General features: G+C 42.2%; 1 protein-coding gene across 33 annotated transcripts in view; it reads left to right on the top strand.

Moving 5' to 3' along the window:
• nfixa (nuclear factor I/Xa) overlaps positions 1–27756 on the top strand; it is a 119482-nt gene that overhangs the window by 7797 nt on the left and 83929 nt on the right. For 23 of the 33 annotated variants that reach the window (XM_033624088.2, XM_033624085.2, XM_033624078.2 and 20 more), the window contains exon 2: positions 490–573. In XM_033624088.2, the coding sequence (XP_033479979.1) occupies positions 490–573 (84 nt within the window). Of the gene's footprint in view, positions 1–489; positions 574–4819; positions 5029–27756 lie in introns of those variants that run through there. The other 10 variants (XM_078164899.1, XM_078164902.1, XM_078164895.1 and 7 more) reach the window with 3 other exon arrangements.

The following is a 27756-nucleotide window of genomic DNA, read 5'->3' as shown; positions in this document are numbered from 1 at the left end:
CTGTGCTTTCTGTGGAGAAATGACACCGGCAGGGGTTATAACACTGTGTTGTCCTGTATGGTACAGGTGCATTTTAGGATTGTCTTACAAAGGGGAAGCAAGAAAATGAATGTTTGGTCCTGGTGATTTCAGGACACGACTGGTCACAAATGTCCTCCTGGATTTTCACATAGTGTCAGAATTGTTTTTAAGTATTATTTCTTAGGGCCAGTGCAGCTTAATGTTTGTTTAGGAACAACAAACATCAGATTTAATGTTCAAAGATTTAAATGTTTTCATATATTGCAAGTTTATCCTTCTTCTTGGAACCTCATACAAAGCAACAGGTTCAAGCAGCAAATAAGCAAATGCTGGAACTTGTGGTGCCTTAGTGCCAAAACAGCTCAAGATCTGCTTCCTAAAGGAGTTGTTTATATTTTGACAAAATCACTGTCCTTCTAAAATGATAAAAGTTTAATCAAATAACCTTTTTTTTGTTGTTTCTTTTAGGCTACTGACACCTACCTGGTAAACGACGATCCTGCTAGAGGCCCAGGGATGCCTGAATGTTTCCTTGTGTCTGATACATATAGGGTAAATACACACACACACACACACACACACACACACACATACACACACACTACAAGCCCTCTACATCTGCCCCTGTCATGTTGATGTCCCAGGATTTATTCCCTGGACACACAAACAAGCCCGCTCCATTAAAAATAATCTCTTTTTCCCTTTTATGAAGATTTGTCGCAGTTGAGAGGAGGAGGGCGTTCAGAGTACAAAAGACTCATCAGAGCATTGTTGCAGAATTTATTTTTTACAGTCAGACATCACTATGGGGATGTTAACCACTACATCATCTTCATTCTTCAGATCTTGAATTGGAGGCTTTGGGGTTAATGTGTCCAGGAAATACACACACATATTTTTGAGGGTTGACATTCTGCCCGTTAGCATGCTCATATATTCACTTCCTGTTAAATCTCCCACATGTCATCATGCACGTCCTGAACACATCTGTCGGCCGTGCTGACATGTGCGGCAACAGTGCCCTGCAAAAACACTGTATTTCCTCAAAATGTCAACTTTTCTGTGACTTGTATTTTTTCTTTTTTTTTTTACGAGGTTTCATTTATGGTGGCCGTAGTTTGTCGCAGAGACACATGCTCCTCAAGTGGAAGACAAAACCAACAGCGGATTAAACAAAATATAATGCAAGATGTTTGACATATAAAATGGGGCATTTGTGGGTCCTCACCAAAAGACATTTAATTTTTTGCACTCTGGTTAATTTTTCTACACCAATTTGGGCTTTTTCTGAATCAGTTCAGGGTGTAAATGTCTTTAATTCTGCGTAAATAAGTCCTCTGCTACTTACATGTTTTTATTGGGGGGGGGGCAAAAGCATTGTGCGCTAAATATTGAGGGGTACGTGTCCCTTGCAACCCCCTTTAATCTACACCTATGCCTGTCTTTCATATATTTGTTAAAACAGCACATCATCTTCCAGGTTTACAGCTAACTGTTTGACTGCCTGGAAAACTGCCCCTTTGGCCTGCACGCTATAATCTGACATGTTGAATTCAGCGTTTCAATTAAGAAATGACATGAGACGAGAGAAATAAATCTGTACGTTTGCTTCCTGTTGAATACAAACGCGGCCGAAATGCAGTAATCCAAACCGGTCGGAGGCAAAACGCATATGCAGCCATTGCACACAGTAAACACATAAAAAGCAGCAGGCGTAACACATTGCTCTGCACACACACTCAGATTGCAAACAGATCCAAAGAGTCTCAGGGATCCACACTGTGTATGATATGCTTGTTAGCCATAACGGCCAGTCAGCCATTTCTTTCTGACTGCATATGCCTGTATGCATTTGACTGGCGTGCTCCCTCCCAGAGCACACATAAACAGCTTACTCAAACAATATTTACACTGTACGGCGTAGTAAACGGTACAGTTACACACATTTTCCGTTCACATATTTCCTGCCTTTTGAAAGGCGGCCTCAACCACCTGTCTCACACATTTAGCATGCTAATGGCAGTATCAGTATGCTACATCACTTTCAATATTTAATGGCCTAGCCACAGGCAATGGTAAACAGCAAGTATATGGATAGTGCCGTGTGTCAATGGGAGACCACAACATGCTAACTTTAGACACACCATATGGTTTTCTCGTGTGCTTTTTAATGGCAAGCGGAGTCTCAGAAACCACGAGAACTCTGCACGCTCGAGGGGCTCTCATAGGTGATGGCCGGACGGGACTGTTTGATCACGGGCAGAGAGAGAGAGAGAGAGAGAGAGAGAGAGAGAGAGAGAGAGAGAGAGAGAGAGAGAGAGAGAGAGAGAGAGAGAGAGAGTTTGGAAGGAAAACCTGAGCGCCAGTGTTTTGTAACTCCTGTGGTTGCTATAGTTTGTTTGTTACAGCCAAGTTGCCTGTGTTGAATACTGAGATGGATGTCTCGGCCCAGACTGCAGCCAGAGACAAAGACGGCCAGTAAAGTCAGACGGACGAAAGGGACAGCGTGTGTGATTAAGACGGCAGAAAGAGAGAGGGAACAGCAAAAGATTATAAGATAGCAAAGGAGGAATAAGGTCACTAAAAAGAACCACCGAGAAATAGAAAACGGGGTGGACAGAAAGAGAAAGAGGGAAAGCGAGGGAGCACACAAAGGCTTTGGGGTTTGGGCCTGTGCCGTGGTGGGGTGTGGTTTGGAAAGAGGAGAGACTATGGGAAAGGAATAGACTGCACCTCAATATGCTCCACTTTCTTGCACTTTTATTTTGTATTTTTTTCCCTCCTTTTTCTGAATCTAATTCTCTTTCTGGTTGCTCGTGCCAGCGTATCTTTGACCACAAGACATTTGTGGTTGTATACGTGTGTGTACGTGTGTATATACTGTACATTATGTGCATGTGTGTCTGTGGTGTGAGTGTCTAAGTATCCTACATAGGCTGAGGTCTCGTAAAGCTGCACAGCTTCATATCCCCCTGAAAAACTTGGCATTCGAGCGCAGGGGTGACTTCAACCCCCCGAAACCGCACCCTTGCACACACACACACACAAACACACACACACGTTGTGTAAGACTTACAGACATACGCACATGCAGAATTGTATTCACACATAGGCACACACACACACACACACTTCCAAACACTCACTCACACACATGCACAAGGCAGGGGCTTATGTATAATTGCAGGCACTCTGCCTGCATATATGAGTTTGATTAGGCTGAGGAGCAGGGAGCGGGCAAGGATAAAGCCAAGCCTGATTAGAAACAGAGTGTATCGCTTCCATACAATAGGAGTCACAATGAAACTGGTTTAGACCACTTTGTCCAAGTCCAGGTATCTTTTGTCTCCGTATACATATGCAGTGCACAAGGATATGACTTGGGGTGGGTTAAAAAGGAGAGAAACAGGAATCTCAGAGGTATTCGGCTGAATAAATCACAATCTTTCACACAGTAAATTTACAACTTGCTGTAATAACTTTGGCTTTAGTTCACTGAGGGCATTCAAGGAGGCTCCTATATTAAGAATGCTTTTATACATGTTGGTAATAAATTTTAGATGAGGAGTCTCTCACTTTAAACTGCACAGCTATGACTGTCCTCAGCCAAAGTGAAGCTGACAGAGTCGGGCCTCAAATCCCGCCGTCACACCTTGTAAAACAAACTAAACACAAATAAGTTTTGCCCACATTCGGGCTGATGTTTCAGCTGCCTCAGACACTCTCTCCATCACACACTTTTCTAATTCACAGTAACAAATACTCAAGTTAAGAATACGGGGGCCTCTTCCACTTAAGACACTTGAATTAGTTTACTGTGTGTGGAAAGCTTTGTGTCACCCCTCGGGCCGACGGGCTGACAGCGAAATCTAAGTTGTAAATTTCAAACCTTTCGCTTCTATTTTGGTCCCACTTGGGTTTGCTTCTGCATTTTGTGCAGCAGCAAAAGGATATGGAAGTTGAAAATAGAAACTTTTGAGGAAATCTGCCTTCTCAGTCATTTGTGTTTGCTCTGCACTCACACTTCAGACTTGATTTATTATACAAAGTCAAAAATATAGCTAAACATAACAATTTAGCAAGGTCACTGGAATATTAAGTGAATAACAAGAGCATAAATAATATAAACAATAAGATAAATATCATAAAGTCCCTGTTAACTCACCACTGACAGGTGTAAGGCAAAAATGTTAACTGACTCTTTGTTTAATTTGTCTAAACTAGAGCTTGATTTTCTTATTTATCCCCAGATAGATAGATGGACAGATGGATGGATAAATAGATAGAGATGTAGTTGTTGTCATATTAACACCAGATTAAGTAAAAACGCGGCAACATTATGACTGAATGTTTCTTACAAGAGAGGGAAAGCACAGAACAGTCATTCCCTCGCAAAAAAAACAAACAAAAATCAAAAACCCAACTGTAAATCTTGCAATGGATTTTTAGGATAGATACAGATGCGCCTGCAGAACTTCAAGTCCAGGTGGAAATATGACAGACATATGACAGATATTCCATAGGAATTTTAATAAAATACCATAAAACACGACGAGGTGACTGAACTCACCACTGAGCACCACATGCGCACTAAGCCCCTACAGCACTGTAGGGATACCGTGTCTCGTGCGATTCCTCTCTGGGGTCTCAGCGAAACACTGATTCTATTTTTTTTTTTTTTTTTTTTTTTAAAAGAAGAATAAAAAAGGTGGCTGATAATTTTAAATACAGTTGGGTTTGTGTCGATCCGAAAGAGAAGCGGGGAGGGAGAGAGAGAGGTAGAGCTAGAGAGCAAGAGGGAGGGAGGGAGGGAGAGAGAGCAGCAGAAACTTTCCCCTAAAGTTATTGCGGAGCTTTCACTGTGAGTGAGGCGGGGTTACAGCCTGGACTGAGCCACAGCGGCTTTGCAATGCGGCACCGCAGCGAACCTCCATCCAACTTTATTATCAACAACTCCAATTTTCATCTCTAGACACAACCATGTACTCCCCTTACTGCTTGACACAGGTATGAAAAAAATCGCCGTTTTTCCATGCTCCTCTTGCTTTGCTTTTTTTTCCGGTATGGTGCGCCTCCGGTTTGTTTCTACTGTACAGTGTTGTGTTGTCGTGCCGTGCTGCTGCTCCTGCTGCTTGTCATTTGTTGCGTTTTAAGGACCTTTTTTTCCAGCTCTGCTCTCTTTTCCCCGATAGTGTTTAACCTCCCTCTCTCTCTCCCTCTCTCGCGCTCCCTCTCTCCCCCTTTCTTTTTTAATGGCACTCCTCCAACGGGCTTTCTTGTGCGTCTGATTGCGCATGGTTTGGAGAGAAAATGGCGCTTCTCCCAAATCTATTTTATATAAAACGGAGGTTGGAGAAAGGGGAAGAAGGGCTCGGTGCCCTGACAGTTGGTGACTAATTACAGCCACCCTGAGGCATTAATCGGCTTTATCGACAACTCTAATAAAGCGCGAATCGAGTTTTAATGCGGCTCGTTGAGATGCGGGGCACTTTAGTTTTGATACGAGGGAGGGCTCCTGACTTGCGGCTGTTAACGGAGGTCTGCCGGTCTACAGCCGCGGTCGGCTGGGGGCCTTTAGGGTCACCGCATTCACAGCTGTCCCTCATTAAGCTGAGTCCACTTCAGCAGCTTCTTTTTGAAATAAAACTTACTTTTGTGATGCATCCCGAAGGTGACACAGAGGAGGGTGGGCGTGTGTTGTGAGTCCGGGCCGCATGGTTGCAGTTTGATTAATCCCAAAATGCAGTTGACCTTCAAAGAAGCAATGGAGCTGCTGTATGTTATTTATCTCAGTTACCCATATATTACAGTATTGCATTAAAGAGAGCACAGAGTGGAGCTTTCCACTCACTGCTCACTCCAAAGGAAATCTCGCTTTAATTTCAAAGGCTGTTTGGGGTAACGGCTCAGTTTAAAGTTATATACAAGTCATTAAGTGCTACTTTTTGTTTTACTTGTCTTAAAATAATGTGGTAAATATATTATGTAATTAAGATATCCTCTTTGAATGTGCAGCTCTTGTTTTTGTAATTAAATGCACAATGATAGGCTCAGTTTTGACCTTTCCGGCCTCATCTCCATGTGCGCACTTCTGGCTCTGTACTGAAATAAGTTTATCTTTATATCAGCTCAAAGACTGGAAACACACTTTAGATATATTATACTTATTACTAGACATAATCTTTAAATGATTAATGCCTACACAATGAAAATACTGTGCCAGCTTATCCTTTACGCTTTTTTGATACAAGTGAGATATACGCAGGCCTGTTGTTTATTAATTGCTGACTTATTTCATCACAGTGAGGATATTTTCTACATGTGCTGAATATGAGTTGATTCAGTGTGTAAATAGTTTTATCTGTGAAAAAAACAGCTCACAACAGCAAAGGTCAAGTCTTAAATGACCTTTTTTTGTTTTTCTTGCAGCGCTGTGTTTTTAGTGCTGTTCATGGGTTCACATGTGAAGTGATCGTTTAAGCAGTTGACACACGGAGACATTTAGTGTAGTCACTGCAGAGTTAACAGATGAGAGCTGCAGGCGCGCCTAGCCTCAGCTTCAGGCCGCCGCAAGCCCGCTTTTCTCCCTGCCACCCGGCTTATCACATCAAACAGTGGGTTAAAAGTTAATTTAATGTTTCACTATTTTACCATTAAGCTTCCTTTCAAGGATCAAGCTGAATACGACCTTTTAAGAGCAGTATTTGTCAGAAGGCAGGGTGTTTTTTCTGAGGTCAAGAGCTTTCGTTAGTCAGGAGTTATAAGCTACAGTGCAAGAGACTAAATAATCAGGCTTATGCATTATAATTTTTTACGCATTCATTTACATTGTGAAATGATTTTTGCATTAACAAGTCCCAGCTGTTTAGCTCCAGGCCTGTAATGTTTCAGTGTTGCAGGGAGGTCACGGCCTGCCGCCCTCCTCTCCTTTACAGAGTTATGCTCTTTTGCAATGCTGTGGGATATTATAATATTCATATTTTTCTACTAGGCTACATATATTTTTTAGATTATGTATGCTGTGTGAAAATGCAGAAAATGTATTCCGTTCCTTCAATAGATTTGACAGGCTCCGTGGAAAACACGCAGGATTCCTTCTCAGTGTTATTTCAGGCCTTCTGACCAAACCTCACTATGTTTTTTTCCTTCTTCTGATTATATATAGGCTAGTTGTTAGAAACAAGAGAACTGCTAAAGCAAAATCTTTTTTTTTTTTTTTTTTTTTTTTTTTTTTTAATTTGCCTTCTGTAAGGTCAGGAGCCGTGGCTGCATCAGAATCATTTACGTTGCTTAAAAATCCTTCTGCCTTTTTCCATTTCTGTTCCTTTTTATTCCCTCTTGACTTTTCTGGCGTCTGTGAGTTCTACACAGTGAGAGAGACATTTTTCTAATCAATAGTCTATTTGATTTGCTCCGTAAAATAAGTCCAACAAGCCCTACTGCATATTTAGCACAGATAATTTTCCAAGCCTGGTGGTATGAGGCAGAGGTCCGCATCGAGTTTCCTCTTTCTTTCCATTAATTAAAATTAATTGGCAGCAGATCCTCTCGCACGAGCGCCGCATGGACGCGTGCTGCCCATATGCGCGATACATATTGATCTGCTTAGGCTGCTGTTATTGCGTCTCCCGGCCCTGCTGATGGATATCAAGCGCAGCTGATTTGTTTGCATTCTCTCATATCTCCTCGAGAACTCGTGTATTTGGAGGATATTAACGCAGCTGAAAGATATTAAAGCAGTCAAAATAAATTCACTTGGAAAAACGTCCGTGCATCCTACTTGAGGAGACACGTGACACCTCTCCGTTTCACACCTGTAATTTAAACTTGGCTCCAACATCCGCCTTTTATTCGCTTTAATCGCCTGTTTTAATGATCTGTGGTTTGTTGCAGCGGGATTGTTTGTTGTTTCTTTGTGTGTGTGTGTGTGTCTGTATCTGTGTGTCTGTGTGTCTGTGTCCTCACCCAGGCACACACATGCATGAACTGTACTGATTGCATTATGTAGGCTACTTGTACCCATACTAACCCATTAAGAGGGCTCTTCAACCCCAGTCATGTAAATAATTCACAAATCACAGAAAACATGCAAAACTGGTGTAAACAATCTACAATGTATTATTAATGCTGATAAAAGCTTTGCTGGAATGGCCTGGTAGGTGACGGACCCGATCAGCCAAAAAGTGGTGCACATATACTTGCCAAACAGCACCGGGAGTTTTTTTTAGGAGCTGCGTGGCATTGTCTCACATCCATGTGACGGAAATGCATTTGCATAAAGTTTTAATGCGGTTTGAAGGTCGTGGAGGCGTCGTTAATTAAAACTTTTATGTGCTGCGTTTTGAAATCAATTATTTCAGTCTCCAGTTAAGTCCCGCTTATCCAAATGAGATGTGGACTGCTTAATATACAGTGCGTCTAACAACTTGCCAACTTTCGGAGAAAAAAAAAAAGCTGTGCTGCGAACTCGAGAGATGTTCAACACTGCGCGGGAGATTGTTTAACTATTTTCCCGCGCAGATCACACGCAAAAAAAGTTTTATTTGCTTGCTGGATTCTTGCTCATGCGCTACTTCAAGTCCAATTATTTGCAGTTCTAAAGTGTTTTTTTTTTTTTTTTTTTTTAGATTTGGAGATCAAATGAGTCCTTGAAATTCACTCAGCCGTGCAGATTGGCAAAGCACTTGAAAGCATGCAGTCAAAGCCATACATACTGTAGCCATGCCATATAGCGTAGCAACAGAAGAAAATGGGGAGATTTTGTAGTCAGTATCTTTGGTGACGGAGATAAAGGCACTTATCATCTCAACAAAACTGTGTTTGTGATTGTGATTTAGTGCATATGGAGGAGCATAAAGTCTGTGCGGCATTATGTGCAGAGCCCAGGCAAGCATATTCTATATATTATTCCATGTATCTTCAAAATTTAACTTAACTTTCTGTAAGTCAAATTTGGTTCTATTTCGTCTTTCCGTTTTCACACACCAAAGTCTATTTATGAAAAAAGTCACATTTAAGGCCTACATCCACACCAGGCCTTCAGCTGTGTGTGTGTGCACGTGTACAGTAGGTGTGTGTGTGTCTCTTACTCCTGCCCCGTTTTGGGCTGATGGGTCTTCTGCGTCAGCCTTCGGTTCTGGTTTCACTGGGACCGGACGGTGACGGCCGCGATGCTGGTGTAAGCCGAGGTGGGCCTGCATGATCTGGTAACATACCAAGCCTTGCCGGCATCACTTTGCACCACACACACACACACAAACACACTAACACACTCACACACACACTGTTCCTGCTCACACAGAGCTAGTTGGGAGGCAGAGCACAGGGCAGCGGAGAATAGGTTTGCTGTAGTGGACGGTAGGCAGGGTAAAAGTGTCCTGCCAACTGTGCCAGGACGACAGGCAGGCAGGCCGGCAGTGGGTTGCAGGCAGAACCCAGGGGTACATTGTGTTCTTTTTACTTATTCATCCTTTCTGCTGGAGGCAGACCAGGTCCACCTTACACTGCTTGGCCCGGAGTGAGAGCTGGTAGGCAGGGACGGAAGGATGGGACGGAGGAAGGAGTGCAGGGAAGTGGGAAATGGCACAACATGTCCATGTCAGTTAAGACAGTGGCTGAATAAATTTAGATTACATGGACAGAGATAAAAATGTACTTGAATTTTTGTGGGGGATGTGTTGACTCTCGAGGTTTTTAAAAATCTTAAATCAAGTTGACCTTTAGTTCAAATGTTTTAAATCACAGATTGAGCATCGTGTTTGTTAAGTGAGCACACAAATAAAAATATTGACTTTTGTTTGTAGCGTTTTTAAAAATTTGCTGTGGAAGAGCCTGTATAAGGCCTCGAGCAAAACCCTGAGATAGCTTGCACACGATCCTCCTGTGCTTGTGTGCGTGCTTCTGTTTGTGTGAATCTGTCTTGGAGGTGAGTTAAATCCAGCACTGTGGTGCTCTGCTCATCCCTTATCTGTGCAGTCTTCCTGACCGCCCAGAGAAAATGGATTTATCATGCTTAACTGAGGCAATTGGCACAACAGGGTAATAGGTGGTTGTCCCCTGGATGGATGGGGGTGTGTGTGTGTGTGTGTGTCCGATATGTCTGTGTCCATGTGAAAATGTGTAACCCCCCCTATGCCCACCCTCCTTGTCCTCTGCCTCCTAGTGTGGATTAGGTTTAGGCTGATCTGTGGCCAGTGAAAGCAGGCAGCGCCTATAGCGGTCTTATGTTGGTCTGTGATATAGTTGTTTCCCGAGCCATACGGCACACACATGTACATGCGGGCACACACACATGCGCTCATCTGAAATCAGACTGAACACTCACGTGTGTTATAGACAGATAGACGGACATGTGGTGGAGGAGCAGCAGAGTCAGAATCACTTCAGTGTGCTGATACTCAGAACATCTTTCTCAGTTTGGCCTTTGCCAGCTTTTGCCATGAGAGTAGAAAGTGCTCCAAATCTAAATACATGCGATTATTCTGCAGAGCTTGTTGATGCAATGCTCACTGCCACATATAATTGAATTTTTGGCGAGGGGGTAAGAATTAGGTGTGATTGACTGATAATTGCATATCACCCCTGTGCCAAACTGCTATTATTTTTTTCTCAGGTTTGAGAATCAAAGCTGCAACAACTAGTTTACAGTCATTTACAGTGAAAAGACCTCAGTTTGCCAGCAAGTGATGAGATGATCAGACAGTGGAAACCTGAGGAACCCACAAGGAATCGAGGGATGAGAAGATGCAAGAGCCAAAGCACTGTTCTTCCTGCAGCTGCTTGAGACAGACTCCCTTTCACCTTCATCTCGCTCCTCTTCCTCCGCCCCCTCCACCTCCTCAATTAGCTCCCTTTAAAAGAGAAGTAACGGTTAGTGAGAGATCTGCATTGTTAAAGGATGAGCTTCAGTTGTTGTTGTTGTTGTTGTTGTTTGTCTCTCCCTCTCTCTCTCTGTCTTTCTCCATCCCCCTCCTCCGTCACCCGTTGGTGTGTTTTTCACTCTTTTTGATTTTCTCAGAGGCTTTTTTGTGGGGGTAACCCCACTGAATAGGACAATGCAGCCTAGCGTGAAATTAAAGCTCTTAGTTAGTTTGGAGTTGCTCAAAAGAGGATTTTACACATGCATGCATTCATACACCCTCCCATACGCTATAGATATAGCTAATTAGAGGAAGTACACCCTATGTCGAGCATCAAGGGCCCAATTAAAAGAGTAGGGGAAACCTCGGTGTGCAAGATCTAGGCCAAATCGGCTCCGTGAATGCATCTCTATGCCTTGCGTGTGAACAGTATGTCTGCCTTCTTAATCCGGGCGGGAGAATATGGACAAGACTGATACGAGGAACGCAAGTTTCATTAACATATGCATGTCACGTACTCAGTAAGTACATCAAGAAAACAGTCGGATTGATCATCCTGACAGGCGAGCGTCTGATTCAAAACAGATTGAGCTGCTCTTGCTGACTCTTCCAAGTCTCATTTTGGAAGTAGTCTCCAATGAAATGTCTGTCATGCATGCACATTAGAGTTTTTGTTGTTCACGTCAAAGGCATTTATTTGTGCAATTTCACAGTACAACATTGGAGTCTGATGACTGTTTTGCTTCGTTAAATATGTTTCCATGCTGCTTACAAATATAAAGCATTAAAATGTGATATCTTTGTCCTTTTAGAACAAAAAATGCCCAAGCAGTAACTTACTTTTCTGTGTGTAAAGCTGAGCATATCTTGATATGTTTATTGTATCTTTAAACAGTGGCGCCCCCAAGGAGCGGTGGGAGGCCAATTACTGCCCTCCCCGCACTGGCCCCTCCTGGCAAAAATAATTGGAGGCGTACATTGAGGCGGTGGCGCGCTCTTTCAGCTAGGTTGTGATATCTCGTGAAACGCAACGATCTAAGGCATCCATTGGTACCAACCAGTGTTGGCATAAATTATGCTTCAAAGTTAGGCTACATTTTGTTGAGGGAACAACTGGCATGGCCATTTTCAGTGGGGTCTCTTTAACTCCAAATATCACCTCCAAATATCTAAATGAAACTAGTTCTATACCCACGAGTCTCCCACGAGTGTTTTGTTCTTTACAATCAATGTACTCCTTCAAATTAAAGCTGTATGTTTGTCCTGTTAAGGAAAAGAACAACCAGCCTATTTGAAGAACAATGAATCACCTAACATGTCGATACATAATACATAAGACAGGATTGTTGTGGAACTTAAAATGTGCACTGTACTGGTATTAATCTATGGACATCAGATAATTATTATAGCAATATTAGCTATAAAATAAAACTAAAACTGAAACTAAAGTGTATCAGTATGTGATTCTTTAGCTCTCATACTGACATAGTTTTTAACTAGGCTATATACCTCAACAGCATAATTGAATTCCTGAAATTCAGTCATGGCTTTTGGTTTTGGTGTGCCACCCCATGAAAAATGTGAGTGTTCCAATGTCTTGTAGTGTAGTTGTTGGAAATACATACTGTAGGGCAGACTGTATAGCCACGACACCCCACTGTGTTGAGTGACTACATAAGGTCATTTATTTTTTGCCTACACTGTGTGTGTGGTATAGGCAGACCAATATAGAGCAGCGGCGGTCCACATCGCCTGGTATGAGCGATAGCTGAGACATTCACCAGACCTAATAATTGTATGTGATACCTGAAGCAAAAGCACCAACAATCTTTACTGCCAGTATTATCAAGTAACACACACAATCACACTCACATGCTTTTGTTCAACCCTGTTTCCTCAGTGTAACTACTGGTCATAGAGGCCTGCAGTCCCAGCGAGGCAGCCAGTGAATCCAGTTAGTGAGTCAGACTTTGTGGAACACAGTGTGCTGCTCTCTGATCCTCTCTCTCTCTCTCTCTCTCTCTCTCTCTCTCTCTCTCTTCCTCTGTCTCTCTCCCGTTGAGAGCGCTGGCAGCACGCCAGGGGTGGAAAAATCTATAAGCCATTGCGTAATATACCATATCTTTACCTTGGTTGAACCCTGTGCAAGATTCACAGCTGTGTGAGCGCACAAACACAGAAATGAGTGTGTTCATGTGTGTGAGACAGGACGGACAGACAGATAGACAGAGGGAGAAAGACACAGAGTGGCTTCTTTGTGGCTAGTTTTCAGTGTGCACCCTCATATAAACAGTATCACACCACTTTGATCAAATACTGCTGAGAAAATATTTTCCTAAGCAGACAGAGCATGGCGTTCTGATCACTTTCTGGAGTGTTACGCCAAGAGGAAAGTAAGCTGAGGCCATATAAAATTTATCTGTTTTTGAGGCGGGTGATGTTAAAAATGTTTTGCTTTAATGACATATAAAACTCCATGGCAACACCAGTGTGCTTCCAAGCCCAGTGGCATAAGTGATATTCACTTACTGGAGTTACTCGTTCTCCATGCATATCTTTAGAATGGAAATGAATGTACAAGACTGCAGGCTGAGAGGCTACCGGGCCTTTCATGTTCCGGCACTCCTCTTCTTGATCGCATTTTCGCAAGATTTCCTTGTTTTGATGTGTTTGCTGCGGCGTTTGTGCAAGTGCGGGCCTCTCTCGCGGTGTCCGTCTACACCTGAAGCTTCTTCAGGAGCTGCGAGTGTTTGAGCTCCTGAGGGAGGGAGTGTTATGTTTTTATTGGATGCTTTTATACTAGGCCTTAGTCACTGACTTTCAAACTTTTTTGGTGAGTGTTTTGACACTCTAAGTCCACAGGTGTCATCTCTGTAATTGCTCTTATCTCACATGCAGATACACCATCAATAAACGATATGTTGAGCAGCACTTTGCTCCACAAAAAAAGTAGATAGAAACAACAACAAGCTGCTCACAGTGTGTGATAATTTCAATGAGATGAAATGCCAAACACTGCCTAATCAGTTCTCATCTTCACTAATACGATCCACTCAGCCAGTGATATTGCCCATCCAAATATCACATGCTTGGACTGATTCGTTTTTGATGGTGCTGATTATTATTAAATGGTCTGTAATGACTACTGATAATCCCCATATGCAGCCAGGCACCCTGGATTTGCTGGGAGGCAGTTGTTTGTTAATGCACCAGTGAAACCTAAAACACATACAGATGTGTGTGGGACAAAACCACAAACTCAACTGCGATCCCCTTCCATTGTTTTAGTGCATGCTCGCGCTTAATTTTTACCGGCTTGCTTATGGAATTTTTTTTTTCAACAAACATACAACTTTTCAGCACAGTACCCCTACATTAAATTTACTGTCCTCCCCCTCAGCTACATAGTGTGAAGGGTCAAACTGTGTTAGTGTGGTGATGGTGGTTTGGGCTGTGTGTGTGTGTTGGGGGTGGGGGGTGGGGGTTGACAGCTGTATGAGGGAGGTAGCTTCACTAGAAAGTTTAGTGGGAGAGGGATACAGTATCATTTTTCACCTCACGTATGTATTTGTGTGTGTGTGTGTGTGTGTGTGTGTGTGTGTGTGTGTGTGTGTGTGTGTGCGTGTGTGTTATGCGAACGTGTGCGAGGCTGACTGCTGATATGTTTGTGTTTATTGACTCAAAGAGACGGGCCGTGGCTGCGTACACAGCGGTGTACGGGTGGCAGGGGTCCAGGCTTGGGGGAAACGTGTGTGTTTAAAGTACACACAGGCCTAATTATGCTGATTTAAGCATTCTTGCGGTCCTCCCTCTGGCTTGTGGTGAGTTAACTGGCACAGGGGCGTCCAGCAGAGAGCGAGAGAGGGAGGGAGAGAAAAGGTGAAGATAAAGAAGACAGAGACAGAAAGGGGAGGCTTAATAACAAGACTGATTTAAAAAATAAAAAGGAGAGAGAGAGAAAAGATGGTAGTGGGCTGCAACACAGCGAGAGTGACTACGCAGAGAAAAATGTTGTCTCAGACGCTGGCGAAAAGGAGGAAAAACACACACCGTCGTCAAACTTCCCGGCAGGTTTTTTCCCTCCTCACTTTGGGGTTAAGAGCGCGCCCGCTCTTCGTATTTATTTTTATATTCAGATGTTATGGATTGCTCCGGGAAAAGGCCGTCCCTTTTCCCAGCAAGAGGAATTAATACTGTTTGAATGTTCTCTCTGGAGTCTAAAAGGAGGAATTTTGCAATGGAGTTTGGGAGGTTTATAAGTGAAAACCTGACCACTGCTAAATAAACAAACTAGGGATGATTTAAAACTGACCCTTGTTTGTTGACTCTCTGCTCTCTGGCCTGTGGGTGTGCACCTGTCTCCTGTCGCTTCATGCGCACACACGTACCAGGCAGTTAACACTGTACAAATGCAGAGAGTGAAAATCCACATTAAAGAGTAAAATAATTTAAATTATAGAAGCAGCTATACAGGCAAGGCTTAAAAGGTGAATGCAACAGGTCTGAATATTTATGCACATGTATTTGGTTCACACTACACATACTTTAGTGTGTTTCTTTTATGTGGCCTCATGTGTTTTTACCTGTTTCAGTAAAAAAATGGGGAAAAAAAAGTCACCATGCCACAGTCCCTCTGTGCGTAGATGTAGATTTCAGGGGGGATGCAGGGGACATGTCCCCCTAAATATTTAGCAGAGGACTTTTATTTTGACAAAATTTAAGACATTTGTACCGTAACTTGATGCAGTAAAGGCAAAAACTGATGCAGAAAAATTTACCAGAATGCAGGAAATGAATGAATTCCCTGGAGGAGGACCCCAAACCACTCCAAAACCATAGTAGTCGTGCACATTCAAAAACATTTGAGGCAGGTGCTGGACAAAGAAAAGATAGCAATGAAAATAAAAAACCTAAATGTCAGACAAATATTTCCAACAGGAAAAATTAAGCTGTTACATACTTCTCTCCAAAGCGAGACTCCTTTGAGAAAAGCAGTGATTTAACATCTCTGAACACAGGAACCGCTGGTCTACCACTGTCTTCAACAGTTATTTTGTTTGCTATGGTGTGACATTGCTGTTTAAAAGAGTTAGTTTGGATTCAGCAAAGTCACACAATAACAAAGTGATCGAGGCAGCGGTAGACCAGCGCCTCCCGTGTTCAGCGAGCTAAAATTACTGTTTGTCATTAGAGTCTGGTGGCTTTGACAAGAGCAGAGATGGGGAACTGAAGCCGTTCACAGCTTCCATGTCCCAGCGGGCTGTATGACAGAAAGGTTAAGTGGTGAAAATACTCTCAGTATATCGTTTTTTTTAGGTAGCTAAAATACATTTTGTTGCTGACCCCTCTATAGCAGTACATTGCTTGGCTTCCATATAGGACTCAATTCTGCTTTTCCAAAGTGGGGGTGTGCTGACTAACATCTATTATATGTAATACCCTGACTATGGATTAGTACTACATACAACCTCATTCCAAAAAACTGAACTATCCCTTTAAGTGCAATTTATTAGTAGACCCACAAGTATCTTTTCAAGTTAATGCTCTTCGTTGACTATGCTGTATATGCAAAGACATTATCTTTAAATACACATGCTCTGATCACATGACAGTCCCACAGTGATCCTGGTGAAACACAAAAACCGTTTCCTACGTGTCCCCCCAGTGTTGAAACAAAACCTCCACCATTGTTTCTGTGTGTATCTCGTTAGAGGGATTACTGGAAACCTTGCATTAAGATTTTTGTTGCCTAAACACTATTTAAAACACAACATTAACACTAAAGAGTACTTAAAAGGCAGGCACAGGTCTGCAACAGAGCCAAGCAGAGATTGATGAGGTTGGCCAGTGTGTATTCTTTCACACAGGTGATAAAATCCTGCTGGAGAGGCAAGCAGGGCTGCTCAGTGTCTCCGGGTTCATTCGCTGCACCATATGAGACAGGATCAACCAACACCAAAGCTCACATGTGCTCCCATCTGAAAATATGCTCTCACTTTCCTTACACTTCATTCCTATCTTTTTTCCTGTCTTTCTCCAAACCTCCCTCTTTTTTTGTGCCGTTTTTATGTTTGCTTATCTTCGTCTGCTTTTCTCTATCTCACGCTCGCCCCATCCCTCAACTCTCCCCGCTCTCTCTCTCTCTTTCTCTCTCAATACGTCTTTTACTTCTTTCTCCATTTTACCTCATTCTTTCCAGCCCCCTCCGCTACTCCTCTTTTTCGTTCCCTCAGGAAGAGCCACAGTCTTATCTGGGATATGTTGGATTTGGTGAGCTTAAAAGCCACTTTACTAACTCCCTGTCTGATTCTCCTGAGAACAGCGCACTATCTAAAACAGTTTCACCATTCGCCAGGCTTTGTCCGTTGGAATGCTGCTCGTCGGGCAACTTTTTTACTCCCCATGGCCTCTTAATGTTAATCCTTTACCTGACTCTCCATCTTCCAGACTCCCACCCTCCTCTCTCCCTTCTTTTTCCCTCCCTCTGCTTCTTTTCTGCCTTAAAATGCTTGATATACTCATATTAGGTTTCTTTGGTGATGTGAAGGAATGCTAATGTATCATAACCATATTACAGTACTTAGAGAAGGCAAATGGTGCCAAGTGCTATCTGGAGAATCAAATCTCTGCACAAGAGCCTTCTATCCCCTTCAGACTGAAAAACGGTGTTCCCATTTTGATTTTCCCTCTCTGGAAATATATAAAGCCCATCTAAATTTTGCTGAAACAATGGCGTTGTTGTATTCAATAATGCAATTTTTCCAGGAATTGGAAAGCTAGCCTAAATAAAGATGCGGCCAAATGCTATTTTGCATATGATTTTCTTTGGGCAGCCAAAGAGCTTGAATATTGCCCACAACATTTCCCTATATGTGGTTCTTTGGAACAGGATCCATAGGATAGTGTCCTCTTTGTGCATGTGAATATATTAATATTTTGCATGTTAGTGCTGTTACAATTTGATTGTCACAGCTCAGAGAAGTATTTTTTAAGCATTCAATTACTGTATTGATATTTGGAAACTATAACATTAATGAAAGTTCTTGAAGAGTGTAATCAAATGATAAGTGTAAATCCAGTAGCGATCCTAACAGGAAATGATCAGACCGAGGGCAGGTCCTCTCTGGCGTGTGGCAGGCACTCTGGAGTGAGGGATTTGCTCGTTTTATTATTAGGGCCTGTGTGTGTTGTTGATGGAGCGGCTCCATCCATGTTGACTCACAGAGAGACAGCGGTGATGGCTACACTGAGCAGGGGTGTCAGGCTTGGCTGATGACTCCAACTCCCTAAACAGCACTGCAAAGGCAAACCCCTTTTTGTGTGAGTGTGTGTGCATGTGAATGAGTCTGTGTTTGTGCATGTGTATTCGAGTGGATGTGTGGATCCGTGCGTGTGCAGGCCATACTGCATTTGCATGTGCGTGTGTCTCTACAGTGTGTGTGTGTGCGTGCGTGTGTGTACGTGTGTGTGTGTGTGTGTGTCTGTTTCAGGCCTGACAGCCAAGAAGCCTCAGCAGCATCTGACGTGGCAGCTCTCGCTGCTTTCAGTCCAGCTCTCTCCTTCTGGCTCACTTTTCTGTGATACTATCTTTTCATACAATCACATGTTTATAAATGGAGACTGACTGGTATTTCATACCGGACCAGTTTCGCTGAGAGTTGATAAACACTGTACTATTCGCTGCAAAATAACATGGCACAAGTAGAATATTTATTGCGGCTGAGAAATGTTTTTTTTTTCTTCAGAGACAACAGTAAAGCTAAGCAGGATACCGAGGAAAGGACTTAACAGCCAGAGCACATAGGTCACATGTATGCAATATTTCGCTTACGTTATTCCATTTCTCGGCCCAGTTATCAGGGTTTTTAAGGTAACTGAGGGCCTATATAAAATACTATACTACGCTTCCATATATAGCATAACAAAGCATATACTGTTCTATTGTTAAAATTACGTGTAGTATAAAAGTTGTACTTAAGAAATGAGAGTGCTTTTCTCTTACACATTGTCGCTCTTCCTGAGAAGTAAAATACATGTATGAATGTATTTAACTTACCTGTTATAAATTCAACACTAACCTCATCTGAAACTTGTATCAGTGAGACAGCACTTTTTTTTTTATTCCCACCTCCTTTTTCTCTCCCATGCCTGTTTGTCGGGTGCCTTTTCATTGAGGTGGGTTTCCTCCATTTTATGTCCCCTCTGAGGACATGTACTTATGGCTGTCTGCCTGTGGTGCTGTGGTGCTCCTGAGGTCTGTGCGAGGTGGTAGTTTAGGCTGGGGAAGTCAGCAAGCGTGGTCACAGAGGAGATAACTGCACACACTCTCTCCCAGAGGCGCCCGTCTGCACCATGCATCTGCCTGTCCTTCCCTCTGCTTTGTTGGAGGATGCGTCTTTAAAAAGGAAAGCAATGGTTTGAGAGGATAAAAGTTTCAAAATGATTTAGTTCTTGTGTGTGTGTGCACGTGTCCTCATGTGTTTATGTGTGTGTGTGTGTGTGTGTGTGTGTGTGTGTGTGTGGTTGTGAGGGCTCTTTGTTTCTCGCCTTGCATGTGTTTGTGTGCACCCTCTGTTTCTTCCGGCCTGGCATGGTGCTTGCCCTACAGGGAATGCCACTCAAAATGGGCAGAGCGACCTTTAACCCTCACACTGCCAGCTCAGAGTCAGACGTTAACCCGCCGACGTATCAAGAGCCCGTCTCACTTTAACCCAAACTCTGTCAAGCATAGCAGAGATTAAGACCCGGCTCTCAGGAAGCCATTTGGAACAGACACCTTTTAACCCTAATGGGATCAGAGTCGCATAGGAAGCCACTTGGAGCAGCCACCCACTCTTAACCCCTAACACTACCAACTCAGCGCAGACAAGGCAGAGTGCACAGGCAAAGGCCCAGCTCATATCATGCCACAGGAGCGGGCACCGTTTAACCCTCGCAGCGCCAACTCAGCACAGGCCAAACTCCAGCTCACATGATAAGCAGAATTAAATCCGCAAGCTTCAGTGTTCCTGATAGGGTGCTCACTGATGCGGAAATAGGATGCTAATGTAAAAGGGTTGGTTGCCCAACTACAAAGTAGCATGCCACAAACATTTGCAGTGTTTTAAATGTAAATGATAAAATGTGGACAGGATAAGATGTTCCGTCATTTTCTTATCAAGCACTCTCTTTTATTTGTTTGAGGTCTCAGGAAGTTCCGAATTACAACTAAACACACTTCAACAGATTTTTTTTTTTTTTTTTTTTTTTTTTGAGCAAGTTTAAGAGTTTAATTGAGTTAAATTGTGGATATTTGGCATCATAAAAAACATATAGTCTAAGCATAATTTGGCACATGAATGCCTTGTCAATATTTCTGTTGTGTCCCCTCAAATGTCACCTTTATAGAAACTAATAAAACAGCTGTGTTTGCTGCTAAGTTATAACAATTGCTTTTTAAAAGGGTTTTAAAAAGCCAAGTGCTGCAGAATCTCATCTCATGGTTAATAATTCTTCAATCAGTGAGATTGGAATCAGAATCAGTAGCGTTTCACCCGCTGCTCATGAATTAGCTTTGTGTTGCCATGTTGACATGGAACATTACATATCCTGCTGCACTTTTCAAAAATATTTAAAAAGTTGGCTGCTGTTAAAGCATATAAACGTGACCTAACACACGTATAAACCGCTGCAACTCAGTGTATTTTTTCTTGTGTGGAAGGAGAATGTTCCACAAACACCCTGCTCAACAATCAAGGAAGCAATCAATCATCCAAAAACAGGGAAAATACTCACAGTGAAGGTGGTATGGATAAATGAGCCAACTGGCTTCCTGCAAATTATACTTTTAATACTAAACGCTGACAGATGAAATAATAGTTTTACTAACTGTAGCAGATAAATAAAAAGTATAATTTATAGATGGGATACTTTCCCTTTAAGGGAAGTATCAGGGCATGAGTTGTGGCATGAGTGGCTGAGTGTGTGTGTGTGAGAGAGAGAGAGTGGAGTAGATAGAAGAAGAAGAGAGAGAGGGTGAAAGGAGTTTCTGCACTTGCCTGTCTGGCAATGGCTGAGGAATGAGTGCACAAGTTTGAGTCTGGGTGAGTCAAGCTGTGTGAGAGAGAAGCAGCGAGGAAAAGGAGGGGAGAGGGAGTTCCACCGTGAAAGGAGCGAGGGGGAGCAGAGGGAGAGATGCAAGGAGATGGGTAGCAATCGAGATAGTGAGAGCACAGGCAGTTGGTAGAGGGATGGTTGAAGTGCAGCAACAATATGGAGTACAGGGAAGGGAAAAAGTGTTAGAGAGAGAGAAGGGCTGCAGAGTAAGAGGTGAAAGAAATAAAAGAAGGAATAGAAGAGTTAGGTGATTGTTGGGTGGGGGGGGGGGGGGGGGGGGGGGGACCAGAATGAATGTGTGAGTTGGGCAAGTGGTGAAGCATTTGCATAAAGGGTGAGGGCACTCTGCCCGGCTTTGGGGAGAGGTTGGCATCTCGCCTTGCCGACTGGCAGAACGAGGACCAGGGAGGAATAAAAGAATGAGGGGGAGCGAAAGAGTGCGAGAGAAAAGTCTCTCAATAGTGCATCTCTTGTGTGAGGAGAAGCAGGTCTTGGCTGCTGTTGGAGCAGGGCATGGAAGGGAGGGATATCGGGTTTCATTATCTGCTTGATTCCTGCTGTATTTGCTAACCATGAGGTTCAAAGCCCTCTCTGCAGCTGTAGGCAGGGCATGGTAGCCAGTGTGTGCCGCTGGCATGTGCCGACTGGAACACTGTAGGTGTGTGCGGCATGCGCTTCGGTTAGGAGTGAGACAGAGAGTGCGAGACAGACGCTCTCCTTCCCTGTATAACTGAAGCAGAAAGCTGCCGGACTCTGCTATCACCCCTCTCTCTCACACACACACACTCCCAAGTATCACACTGCCTACTTGACCTTATCAGGAATGGCCGCCCTTGTCGAGAGGAAACGCTGTACTCTCAGTTTTACTGCAACGTCCTGTCGGAAAATGCCACACCAACAGCACGTGTGTGTGTGTGTGTGTGTGTTTGATTCAGTTTATGTGTGTATTTGCCATGGTGACGCTACAGAATCCTCATAATGTAAACACACGCACGGTACACATGCAGTAGTCTATATGCATTCACTTAGCATGCATGTAATCCTATACTGGCCCATAGCCGCAGCCACATGTTGAAATGGTTTTATTAAATCATTGTTTGCAACATGCAGCGCCAGAATCTCCTAATTCAGTTTGAAATCTATAATTTTGCCCAGTTTTATTTATACCACGATAACATCATCCCCTAACAGAAACATTCTTTCTAATTGACGGCACTGTTATCAAGATTAACATTCAGTTTAGCGTTAAAAGAAGTAAATGTATACTGTTTCACACGGTCCTCGCAGCATAGTTTGGTGTATACAGTGTTTAAGTTTTGAATGCCTTTCACCAAATCTGAGCCAACACCCCCCCAAATATATTTAATTGATGATCATCATAAAATGTATTTTTAAGTTGTCTAAATTAAATTCAGTTGTCCAAATATGTTCTGAATATAAATTAGGAATATAACTCACTTGTGCGGTTAAAGTTATGTTTATAATTAACTGTATAAGGTGAAATTTATGCAGATGGGGCAGAGAGTTATAGAAAAACCACACAAACCTCAAGAAAATCCTGGCTGAATAAATTTTGGATACTAAAAAGAATCATAAAGAGCCCTTGATCTTATCTTTGATGTGCTTACATTTGAGGCTGAAAAAGTCTGCCCAGACAAATCCATCGCGCAAACGTGAAAGCATATTTGAGTATAATATTACCCAGGTCTGCAGTCATGTCAGAAGCCCCAGCTTGCTATCAGTCCTTGTGTCTCTGGAGCTGTTTAAAGCTCGCTCGCTCTGTCTTTCCCTCTCAGCCTCATGCCACAAATGGCTTCCAGACTTTCACACATAGTAATGCTTCAGTGTGTAAACAGGCGTAATTACAAACGATGCACAGACACACTTTTAACATCAATCTGTGCCGATGGGAGAAAGAGAGCAGAAAGAGGGGAAGTTTTTTTCCTCTTCCAGTGAGTAGATGAATGGATGAAAAGGTTTGGAGCTGGATGGAAATAGAAGGACTGGCAGTGATGAGAAGTTAAGGAGGAAATTTTTAAGAAGAATAATGTGTGTCTGTATGTGAATGTGTGTGGGCTTAAATACGTGAATAAGTGAATGAAAGGGGGGAAAAAAAAGACACTGATTTTTTTTGTCTCTTTCCAAGGAAATAGTAGTTTATGTCAACTTGTCCGTAATTATTTTATATCCCTGTGGACTGTGAGGTTACTAACCCATCACCTCTTAATGGCAGGGTGTTACTCACCACTCGTCAGGCCTGCGCACCTTCTTTTTCCTGCACTGTTGGCAATAAATATATGGAAACTTTGCTCAGTCCAAAGAAGCTTTTTTTCCTCTGCTTCCTTTTTCTTTTTTAACAGAATGGAGAGAATGGCATTATGCTTGTACTGCGTTAAAATGACCCGATACCACTTTTGTATGTGAAGTTTAGAGTGATGAGGCAAGATTTGAAAAACATTTGATTTGTATACAAAGCACAAACAGCTCAGGAAACTTAAAACCCTAATTATTCCGCACCATCTCAAGTGGTCAGAGCACACACACACACACACACACACACACACACACACACACACACACACACACACAAAGGGAAAATAGCTCAGATCTCTCACAGTCTTTCCTTTACATCACCACAGTACTTGTCAATATGTGATTTCACACAGCAGATGTCAAAGTTAAATTCCAGCCGTGACACGTCATGACACGCTGTAACCTTCATCAGCTTTTTGTGTGTGTGTGTGTGTGTGTGTGTGTGTGTGTGAGAGAGAGATTCTGAGCCTTATCTTACAGGATCATCCTGAATAGAGTTAACAAAAGACTTGTGTGTGAGACAAATATAATTTAATCAGACTAATCCTGCTCTCAGTTACCTCCTTGTAGCATTTAAAAAAATAAAATAAAATTCAGTTTAGCATTTGTCTTTGTAATTAGATTTTCTGAAGAAATGTTGCTAAAATAAAATGCTGGAAGAGCAAAGGGCTAATATGTCTCAATGTTTCCTGTTCCTAATGCAAATATGTGGTTAAATAAAATAATGATAATTATTATTATTGTTATTCTTATTATTAATAATAAGAATAATAATGAATATAAATTGGATTCAATTCATGATCGTGTATTTACAAAGAAACAGCAATTTAAAATGATTATGATTAAAATGTTCCAAATTTTCCAATTCATACGACAATAATGAAAAGTTTGATCAAATGTATGAGAATTTTAATTTAAAACTGTCCCTTTGTTTAAAAACAGATTCAAATATACACATTTTCTGGATATGAGTATTTATAAATTTACAGTTGCAATTGTTTATGTTTTAATTTGTATACTATTTTTTGTAAGATGTTTTAATTTAAAAATAACTAGTTTAAACTTTAAACCACAGTTTCCATGGAATTTATATTATTCAGATCATGTTGGTGGTAAAAGTACAATAATATAATATACTGTAATATCAATAGAAATTATGAATTAGGTCCATGTATTAATATGATTTAAAGGAGACTTGTAAAACTGTTTGATGAGGCAAGACTTAATTTAAAAAAAGAATTGTTTAAATTTATTACTCTCTATTCATTATTAAATTCCATTTTGTCTTTTGTTAGACTCACAATTTAACAATAAAAAGAATAAAATAAAAATAAGTGAACTGTGTAATATAAAGCCAAGTAGGCCTGCTTAAAATCTCCTGCCTGCAGCCCAGTTAGAACACACTGAATGGATGTTGACTCACAACCAAGGCGTCCTCCTCATGCAGGTTGTGGCATCAAATAAATGTGTGACCTGATCTGATCTTTCTTCCCACGTGCCCTATGCAGATGTCAGCCCTTTGACGTTTATTTGCATACCATTAATACCACAAATTCATCTCAGGTAATTGCTTATTAGAGCTGTTGACAACAGTGTGGGAAATAGGCCCGAGTGACGGTAGGTAAAATCAATTGTATGCAAATAAAGCCCATACACAGGATCTAATCGTCTTTTTAAATTGGCACTAAGGTGTTAATAGTCTATCTAAAATGTTAAAACGCTAAATTGGCGGCATTAAAACACCTGCAGTAACTTGTGGGGAAAAGCTGCATAAACGCTTCTGTGCAAATGCATTAATTTTGTTTGTTCTGGTGGATGCTTGTCTGCACTGAGGTCAGACTTTACGCTGTTTTTAATTAGCTCTGCTGCGACACACACACGTCCTTTAAATCCCGTTTCGACTTTTAGTATAAGTTTGACCCTTTTTGTTTAACGTAGGCCGCACGAGACTGAGGCTGAGAGCAGACCGCTGGCAGAGCTCGAGCTCAGTTTTCTCTCCGTGGAACCTTACATTTTAACATTTTCTGATATTTAGAGCAGGTTTATTGTCAAAAGCGACACATATTGTCTATTTTAATGAACTCGAAATATAAAGAGTTACTAACAGACAGACGGGCAGAGGTTAACAACGCCGTCCGATGAGGTTAACAGACAGAGAGAGACAGCCGTTATCAGCCATAACTAACGTCACACCGGTGTTTGGAGATTATAATTTTCCAGTGAACACGGTAACCGAGGTAGGTTTCTTGCCGTTTAAGGTGAGAGTATTAATTTATATTGTTTCACAAATGTATAGACGCAGGGTGCAGGCCGTTTGAAGCTCAAGGACAGGCCACAGAGGGATTCGTGTGCTCCACTGACGTTGCACGGTTGACTCCTTCAGCCAAAACCTTGATAGAATTTAGTATTGGTGTTTAAACAGTAGTTAAATAAGCAAAATACCTTTCAACGATAGTATGTGCTTACTTAAAACCTGGATTTTTTCCCTCTTTTTTTCATTTTAGTTCTTTATTTTTAGGCCTCATTTCATAGTTTCTAACTGTAGGACATTTAGGATATTCTTAGCAGCCAGCCTTACATACATGAAAAAAAGGTCTAGTCGGCCAATTTGCACTAGGCACTGTTTTTTAATCTCTGTTTTGTAGTTTAATACCATCAAAATATTGAATACAACAATTTCAGATTTTATAGGTTTCCTTTGTCTTGTATTTCTGGCAGTTACTGCTGCTCCAAGCTTGGCCCTGTTAATAAAACCTGAGGTGGTTTTCATTTCTCTCCTGCTCTCTGAGTTGTACCCTGTCAGGGCAGGAGGGGAGATTGTCTTGCCCAGCCTGGCGAACAAAGGTCGCCGTTTTCTGAAAGACAGAGCATGGCATGCAGAGATAAGATGAGCTCCCGCTCAAATTATTGCAGAGCAGATACCTAAAGAGTCCAGTGGCCAAGGCCCGAAAAACTGCCACACTCCGTTCTGCCTGAAGAACTCTGGGCAAACAGGAGAAACCCTCGCTAATGAGCTGAAGGAAATATGGGTTTGAAAATGTCAAAAAAAATGGACACATTAAATAGTAGGGTGCCACACAGACTCATTTCTTTGCCAAAATCATAAAACATCTTGCTTTAACTGCAAATTGTGCACAGACCTCAATGCCTGTGTTATGCTGTTGTGTATAATATTGTATTTGGTCCAGTTTATGATCATAATAGGCCTGGCCGTGGATTTAACTAAGTGGTTTTAAAAATAAGGATTTTTTTTTTTAAGGATTACATATTTCATTCAAATAGTATTTGCTTAATAATATGGATTAATGTGTAGTCTCATAATAGGTTTCTGTCAGTTTTTCATCCTCTTTTTGTTACATAAAGAGTTAAGAAGAGTTATATTACTGAAAAAGTGTTGCAGGGCTGGAACCACAAAAGCAAATGTGTTACTAGTTTGAATGAACAAAGGAGAGGTTTGGATTTCCCTGATAGTAATCTTGGTTATTATCATTTTGCCTGTCAGTAATGGCATGATGATATTACAGGAAGTGACTGTAATACTTGGCACATATCACTCCTTTTCTTTGTCTGAGGCCCATTCATCAAAAAGTCTAGATCCCCTCAGTCTTTTCAAATAAGCGACAAGCACACCTCCGTCATTATTCTTCAAAAACAAAAACAAACACACACATCCTCTTTAATTCCATCTCCTCATGTTGCTTTTGCCCATATTTTTTTTCTTGCCTCCGCCATCTTCTCTCATTCCCACATTTTTCACGTGTTCAGTGTGGCTGTGTGAGGCAGGCGTATGTTAGCATGAACAATCGGCACCCGGCCCGGCTCAGCCCGGTCCAGATGGGGTCTGCACCCCCCCAGCAGTAGCAGTGACGAGCCAGTCAGCCAGCCAGGCAGCCAGCTAGCCAGCTAGCTACCCACCCGGTTAGCCAACCAGTCATTCACCCAGCCAGTCATGTACCCTCTCAGCCAACCTAACAGCCAGCTTGCCAGCCAGTCAGTGGACCAGCCAGTCATCCAGGCTGCGGCTCCTCTGTCAGACAGTGACAGAGGGAGCAGGCCAGGCTAAATCTGATGGTCCTGGGAGCCAACCAGAGGACTCTGGTCTTTGTAGGGCGTTCACACAGACAGCCTGTCCCGTTGCACAGCAGGGGGCTTCAACCCACAATCAAATGGCCGGGCCCTCAACTTTGCCACATGACAAGTTAGCTTTTTGTGGCTGCCCATTGCAGAGATTCCAGTTTTGACAATGTCTCTGTAATTCCTATGAGCCCTATGGACTAATTTGGACAGCGTAAATGAGAAAATGCACTCCTTTTTTGTAATTTGGAAGGATGACATTTAAATGCACTTCTAATGAAAAGAGGGGTCCGTACGTATTTCATCCATACATCAGATTATATTGAATTGATCCTTGCCTTTGTCTCTCAAATATCTCTCCCATGGTGCACTGGGCACAGCTTGTCCCTGAGGT

This window comes from Epinephelus lanceolatus, chromosome 3 (genome assembly GCF_041903045.1).
Source record: "Epinephelus lanceolatus isolate andai-2023 chromosome 3, ASM4190304v1, whole genome shotgun sequence".
NCBI lineage: Eukaryota > Metazoa > Chordata > Actinopteri > Perciformes > Serranidae > Epinephelus > Epinephelus lanceolatus.
The sequence above is the reverse complement of the archived record's forward strand: the minus strand, read 5'-3'. Positions and strand labels throughout refer to the sequence as shown.